This window comes from Pollicipes pollicipes, unplaced genomic scaffold (genome assembly GCF_011947565.3).
Source record: "Pollicipes pollicipes isolate AB1234 unplaced genomic scaffold, Ppol_2.1 Scaffold_1916;HRSCAF=2245_pilon_pilon_pilon, whole genome shotgun sequence".
NCBI lineage: Eukaryota > Metazoa > Arthropoda > Thecostraca > Pollicipedomorpha > Pollicipedidae > Pollicipes > Pollicipes pollicipes.
The window spans coordinates 55,346-63,488 of NW_023596018.1; the positions used below are offsets into that span (position 1 = coordinate 55,346).

An 8,143-nucleotide genomic window follows, 5' to 3' on the forward strand; every position below is an offset into this window, starting at 1 on the left:
CGGCCAGGACGTTGAGATGGCCGGCTGGGGCCTGGTCGAGTTCGGCGGCGAGACGGCCGACGTGCTGCAGGAGGTGCCGCTGCGCGTGGTCGACGAGGACGCCTGTGAAGACGCCTACCGCCAGGCGCCCGCGTTCAACATGACATTTCCCGGCGGCTTTCAGGGCACCAAGATCTGTGCGGGCAGCCGCGACGACAAGCCACGGGACGCGTGTCGGGGAGACTCGGGGGGTCCACTGATGGTCCAGCTTCCCGACGGCTCCTACCAGCTCATTGGCATCGTCTCCACCGGTGTCGGCTGTGGCAACCCCGATTTTCCGGGCATTTACACCAAGGTGTCTTCCTACATTGACTGGATCCTCGGCAATCTTATTGAGTAGTGTGCCACTACTGGCTGCGGCATTGTGTGCTAAGCCTTTATCTTTTTGGTGCACCAATGTGTCGAACCGTATGCCCAGGGTCTACTTAATGGTATGAACAACATACTGGTGATTTCTGGCATACTGGTGGTTGTGTAGAATTCGAAATGACTCAAACCTGGCTGATATCAAGCTTGCTTCAACTTTCAAATGTTTGTGTGATACACGATGATCAACGGAGACGCATTTTCTACATCGCGCGGAGTTTAATAGCTGAGGACATAAAAGAGGAAGTCGGAACTACACAAAATAGCATGATATGCAACAACATTTGAGAGTAACGTAACGTTATGCAAACTCCTCTTTTCCTCGGTGCGTTTAGGTCACAACCCATCAAGATCCATTTTCCTATCTATGTGCGACGTAATTCATTGACGATCCTTTGCACGCGGCGGTACATAATCCAAGCGAATCACGCAGACTGTGAGATGGTACAGCCGTTTTGACCTGGGAATGTTTTCATCACTTGAGATAAGAGGAAACAACCTTCACAAGAGCTCGCAGGTTTTGAGCAACATCCGCAGTGCACGCTTTAACACAAAGAAGGCAGTCTAATGAGACGACTCTATGCATTTCAAAAACATGTGGGTTCATTACTTATTCATTTAAACGAAGCGTCTGGCTGTACCCATACTATAATGCAGAGATGACCGCGATGCCCCGACACCGTGTAGATTGCACGCGTCAGCTTTACCATGTGCTGAAATGTAAGAGCTGGTGGTCAGCTGCAGTGTGGTAGAGGGCGTGAGGTTCGCGGTTAATTATTGTAGAGGCGCTGATGTCGCTGTTTAGTCCTGTCTTGCAGCTCACAACCGATGTGCTGTAACATTGTGACTGCGAATGTGAATAACCTTGCAGTGATGTGCTCTCTTGATTTGTTTGATGATGATTAAAGCTAAAACCTGTCATAAGATTGGTGAATTTTGTGGGTTCGTATGCAAAATATAGCGTTAGATTTCGTGACTAAGTTGGTTGTGTTGTCATGATGACGGTCACGGTGTTTGTTGGCTGTGCTCGTAGCTACCTGATTTGACCACAATGACATTGGCGGGAAGAGGTCTGTGCTTTCTAAACATGGTGCAGAAACCCGGGGACTCTGAAAAGGAGGAAATCGGCGCTGAAGGACCCCTCCATACGTCATTTGATACTATTTTAGGGTATCAGATGACGTGTGGAGGATGACGATGCTCTTTTTGGTAAGAAGGGGTGCAGGCGGCACACCGCTTAATAAAGGGCTCCCGATGAAAAGGCACTCTGAAAAGTCATCCGATTTGGCACGTTTTATTCTGAGGGGCACCAGCTTTCTTCATTTGTCATCATCATGTCGACGAATGCGTTCGTTGAGAGACCCAGTAGAATGAACACCTAAGAGAACTGTTAGCTTTCGCGGACAGGGAGTTCCGTAAGTAGAAGGCTAGGGAACCATTGACTTTCCCGGTCAAGGGCTGAAGAGCATGTCCGCATGTTCCACCCCGCCATCCGGGGTACTTGCCGGCTACTATTTTGGAGGCACGGTGGCTGGGCACCCTGGTCGATCAGGAGGGCCGCAGAGGCATGCATCATGCATCAGTCTCCTCCCTGACGTGGAAGGCCCTCAGACCAGAGCATTTGACTCCGGATAGACGCAGGGAGCCTCATTGACGTTAAGGGATCGCTTACCGACACGGGAGTCCAGTAAGTGGCGGCTGGCTCCAATTCGGTTTATCAGGCGCTGGACCGAAATGGTGCGAAGACCCGAGGCCATGTTCGCTCTCGGGCCCGTGTCTGACACAGAGTCTTTTCATTGTCTCATTATAAACCTTTTCATTGTCATGTATCTCATCTCCTTTCAGTATTAGCGGGCCCGGTCATCTTAAGAGGCTGCCTGACATTCCGGGCTATGTTCCTGTCTCTATTCAGAAAACGGGGCCATGATCGACTCGGGGCCCTTGCTAACGCAGGGTCTCCTGTTAGGCGTACTGTAGCCCCCTGACCAACACAACGGTCTCTGATTGCCTAGCTCTCCAGGCCCTCTAAACTGGCTCTTCATTAAGGATGGTAAAACCTGCCGACTTGATGGATAAAATCGGCGATAAAAATGTACATACCCACACAAAGCTTAGCGCCAAACATGTTTTCAGAAAACAAATTTTGGGTGACAGCCAAGAAAAAATACAGCACACTATGCAAAATATAACATGAGGTCTCTATGCAGATATAATGCCTTCATGGTAAAACATTTCGTCGCACGACACAAGCGAACTTTTCCGTAGACTTTACCGTGCTCTACGGCACCATGGTATCTTTCCTAGGTTTCGTTCCAACCTGCCGACAAAAATATCCTATGATTTTTAGTTGGTTGGCGGACTCGGCAACAGGTCAGCGACATATTTTAGTTGGTTGGCGGACTCGGCAACAGGTCGGCGACATATCAGTGTCTTTCCTATGGCCCGGCCAGTCTGCCGTTCGGCTAATTTTAGCAGCCGACCTTCAGTGTCCCGAACTAGACCATATAGAGTACTGCAAAAATCTAGATACGGAGATTCATCTGGCCGCAAGAGCATGTTTCAGTCATTGCAATGCGACCGATAAGCGTTGGGCGGTGACTTTCAATGCACTGCAGTTTTGCAAGTGGCATTCGCATTGTAGTGTCATGAATACTAACTAGGGTTTAATTTTTGACCTTATTTATTTCGTTGGCGGTGCCGCGATTCAGCATCCTGTCCTCCGCGACGAGAGGCACTGACAGCTCAGGGTATGCCGGCGGGATGATCCAATCACGGTCATAGACGCAGGAACGCTTCAAAAAAGGGGGGCAAGCTCAGGGCGCACTACAGGATTTTTTGGATAGCAAGCGCGATGACCGGGGGGAGGGGTAGAGATGGAGGCTGCTACCGCTCTTTATTCAAAAGTTAGTGCTGCTATGCTGGATATGCATCTAGAGCTATTTCTCACTAGTGCGCAATCTTGCTTATTCGACTCATCTATGTCATTCGGCTAATAAGGCTATCCAGCTTCCCAAGATCATTCGTCCATTTCAACATAGACTTTCCTGGGGACGCGAAATTCCACGAAATTTCCATTCTACCTTCACAGGGTAGATGCCAAAATACGGCCTGGACATAGTCTGATGATAAATTTAAATGTGAGTCGATTTTCCACAGTGCGACAGATTTTTCATGCGCCTTCATTTCTCTGACTTATTTTTAAGAGATACGGCTTGGCGCAACATTATAAGTGGAAACGGATTCTTAAGCTTGAAACTGCCAAGAACAATGTGACGAAAGCCACAACATTGGAGATTCTCCTTTAACAGCAGGTCACAGCATGAAGCCCTCCTGTCATACATTCCTGGTCTGAGCCCTGCTCCCGTCCGCCGTCGCCGCCCACCGCCCGGGCCCGGCTGTCTCCAGCATGACTGATTGCGAACTGGTCGTATGGCTGCTTTGCTGCTTGTCTCTGGATCAGCATTGCTATTTTTAGTGTGTAAAACAAGTTCGACACTTGCAACAGCATCTTTTTCCTGAATTATCTTCCCTTACGCCACACCACCCCAGAAAAAAACCTCCGGGAATACTGCCCACCAATTAATGTAGACGACTTGATCTGTTTTTGTGTGTAGGCAGAGGCGCTGCCAGCCTTGCTAAGGGGGAGCGCACGACTGGCAAATGCCCCACTTATGGAAACCCCCCAAAAATCCTCGGTCATGGCTTACTTTTTAACATGGGGTACGGTTTTCTTTGTTTCATTGCTATTTTTGCCTTGCAACCAGAACACAAAGCAGAAGCCAGCGCGAGATCAATTCGGTTTATTTTTGGAAGCAAATAAACTGCAGAAATGAGGCGTTGAACGACCGATGAAATAAATCGCCGATGACCTTGGATGGACTGTAGATGGATATATTTGATCGAAATTCGATGATGAAAATTTGATCGTAGATTGAGTGGTCAATAACGTGCATATGACCGCACCATGTTTGCCTGAAAATGTTTAACATTCAGTCATAATCGATAACTGACGCAATTTATGTCGCGTTATTTTTTGACATGCGTGCTCGCAGATCTTAGCAACGAAAACATCGATGCCAGGCGTTGCAGTCTTCGTAGGCCGAGCGGCGTTGACCAATCAGCTAATATTGAGCCGTGGCCAACAGGTGGACAACAATTATTACGCTTCTGAAAGAAGTATCTTTGAACGCTTCAGGAGATCAAATCTTACATTTAGAGGGCCGTCTGGGCGCATCGTTCACGTGTGCGATTTTTAGACCGATAATGAGAACGGATTGGCCCTTAAAGCACCGCGAAGTCGCGCTGAAATCTGGCGGTGAAACTGAAAGAGTAAGGGTAGAATTTCTATGGGTCGTGTTTCTGTAACTATCAATCTGTCCAGAAAACAGACTAACAAGGTTCTCGCCGTCTGGTGGCACTTGCAGTGGCCGACGCCGTTCGGTTTTACCGAATCTACATCCCAGGCCATCGCTGTCCTTGCTCTTGAGGCTGCGGACGGGCATGTTCAAACCTTTTGATGTAATTTTTTTACTAATCCATTCTAAAAAATGAACATTCCCAGACAAACATGGGATGACCATGTTTTTTTAAATTCATTTCGACCCACTCTTTCATCAATGAGAGCCCACTAATCAACAATAATGAGACCCCTTATTTCCTTCCGGGCAAAGAGTTCCTCGAGTAGAATACCAGGGGCATATTACTGGTTCCGATCAAGAGCTGAATGGCCATTCCATCCCAAGGCGAAGTGCTTTCTCGCTGTCGTTCTGGCGACACGGGGCGGGATCTCCTGGTCGATCCCGGGGCCATTAAAATGATATATCATATCATATCGTTCCTCTCCCTGACACGGGAGGTCCTCTGACTCGCGCAGTTGGCCCCGGATCAGCATAGGACCCCTCATTGATGCAACAACATGCCTGATCGCCGCAGGCCAGGTCGCAGGTGGTCTAATAATTGTCACACAGACCATAGTGCTATGTTTTTCTGTTCTTCAGAAGTACTGAGAAATACTGAACGTATATTGTAGATGAAATGCTGTCTCAAATTTAAGCTGACGTGGCTAATTCAGGCTCTTCTTAAAATGTTCGAGATTCAGTCAGAATTGATTACTGATAAAAAAAAACTACGCAATATGCTTTTGAATATGCGCGCTCGCAAGTTACAGCAACACCAGCCTCGAGGCCCGGCGCTGCAGTCTCCCTAGCCCGCGAGGCGCCGGCCTGTGGCTGTGGCATTACTAACACTGCTGGCCCCCCACCTTGAAAAGTGGGGAGGCCGTGACCCCCTGCCCCCTCCCCCCTGTTCCTACACCCATGATCAAGGTAGAAATTGACCCGTGATTATCCAAACCGCCTTTTCAATGCACCAAAAAGGCTGTTGACTCGCTGAAGCGGTCACAAGCAGCCACCCTCCTTCCCTTTGAAAAGAATCGTGGGTTTGATGTTGAAGTCTGATGGCATTCCTCATGAAGCGGTAATAAGGGGAGGTGTTGATGGTTCTGAAATGCCGGTTTATGCCACTTGTGTTCTTGTCCTGCTTGAAAATAGTTACCAGTCACCTAGATCGTTATATCAGGGGTGTTCCTACTTTTGTACTCAGTTCCGGGCTCCAACCCTCCCACTAAGTTTGTGAATGAGCGGGCTAAGCTGGGAGGCATCCATATTTTGGGGGTACGTGGCATAATTTATTCAATGCTCACGATCCTACCGTCAAAAACCATGTCTCCGTTTCAGATGCAATTATTTCATTAATGTTTTCATAGCATTTAAATAATCATTCACAGTGCAACCTTTTGCCTACATGAATCTTGGTTGCTAGAAATTTATGATAGCCGGTGATGTAGGCCATGGGAAGGCAGTGAAAGTGAGAAGTGGGTTGGTGTGGCAAATGCGGACAATGATGAGGGGGGGGGGGATTTACAGGTTTCATTGCCATCTCCCCCTTCAAGAGTTTTACTTCAAATAGCATGATATTCTATGGTATTGTGGCCCAACTGTCCTATGAGGTCAGTGAAGGTTGGTATTTGGCTGTCTCTGAGGACAATGTTGGCTGTTGCATGACGATAGCACCACTTCTGTCACAGGAAAGATCTGAAAGTCATTCATTCTGCATTGTTCATTCATATGCATGTCTTCTTTGCACTTGTGAGCATGGTACCACGTGGATCCAAAAATAGTACACTTCATTACTCTTTTTGCTAGCAGCGAATTGTGAAATTGTCCTGATGGAACCATTAGCATAATCAATGTATGCATATACATACAGGTTGTGAAGGCTGACATTCCATCTTATACGCAGCTTACATTGATAGTAAAATCGATATAGTTTGTGTGATGGTGGCAAAATGACATGATTGACAATTTTTTATGCATGGTCAGGGGAGGTACCAACCCACGGAACATAGCCAATAAATAAAGTCCAGAGCAGATGGTTTTGGGCTGTAGTCATCTTTTTCTGATAGTTTTTTTCACAGATTCCAGCTAGAAATGTTGGTTGGGGGTGGAAAAATCGGTTTTGAGGGGGCCCGACCAAACATAGATATCGTATAGTGTCCCAGAAATTAGCTTGAACCGATACTCCTGTATGATACATGACAAATATCATAGATAACCTTAGATGGGTATGCTACATGCATGTAAAAGACAATTTTGGCTCGCTGATTGAATTCTACCAATGTTTGGATGTTGGTAATGAAGTGCGTCACTCCGGTGTAGCAGTTGACGCTTTTATGATCAGAAATGCGGATTTTTAAACCAGGATATTTAAAATAGATAAAGAGGGATGACAGGAAGCAATTTGAACCCTTACCCCCATTCGCCACTTCTTTAACGCGGACAGACGAGGGGAGAGGGGATTCCTTAACAAACGAAGGTTTTTGCAAACGAAGAAAGGTAAAGCCTCGCAATAAAAAACAAACAAATAAACGGTCAGTTGCCCCTGTTGTTAACTGATCCCACTAGATCAAGTCGAAAGTCACATTTTCCTGATAACCAAACATTCGTTTGCATCTTCAGATATTCGAAACAGCATGGTGACATGGAACATAAAGATGGCGTGTCCCTTGTTTATAAAGAGTGCAATGGCATGTAGTTTATCTGTTTCGAGCCTAAATTTGAAATGTTGGGTTCGTTGATGTATCAGCGCCAACGCTCCACGCGCGGTACGCAAAATCGTCGTTTGTCCCCGCCGCACCCGCTGGTCTTGAATCGTCCTGCAATGTTCGTAAAGAAAAACATCGTTAATCTGAAACAGAATCGCTAGGGCAACTCCTTGTGGTGTCCGCACGCGCGCAATGGACGCTCCAGAGGCTACCAAAGATTTGAGCGAGACTACACAATATACCGCATGGAAATCGTAGGGGGTCCGCATCGCTCCCTACCCCATCCTGTTAGGGCGAGTAACTTGTTCAGAAAGGGCTGGCCGCCCGATTTGAAGCTATTGACAAATTTCGATACAGTTTACTTGCTGGGGCACGGCGAAACACGCCCACCAGTCAAAACATGTCGCGCCAGGCTTGGAGCATGCCCAAGGTATAGTCGATAGTTTGATGACGGTTGAGATGGAACTCGAAACGCGCGCATGATTTTCATAAGGGGCATGACCTCTTGGAGGCCGCCATATTTGACGTCATTCCGAGTGTCGCTTGGCACTAGTTTGAAATCTGCCACCCACTCTGTTGTCCTAGCTATTAAGGTCCTTCGTTATTTTTTTGCAGTCGATGACAGCAAAACAACCA

The 8,143-nt window shown here is 47.4% G+C and overlaps 1 protein-coding gene across 1 annotated transcript; it reads left to right on the forward strand.

Annotated features, from left to right (window-relative positions):
- On the forward strand, nt 1-241 carry LOC119096202 (transmembrane protease serine 6; the record flags this gene model as incomplete). The annotated part of the gene is given in 1 exon segment (XM_037219001.1): nt 1-241. A coding segment is annotated over 1 exon segment (225 nt), but the record flags the coding sequence as incomplete, so codon positions are not given.
- Nucleotides 242-8,143: the final 7,902 nt, after the last annotated feature.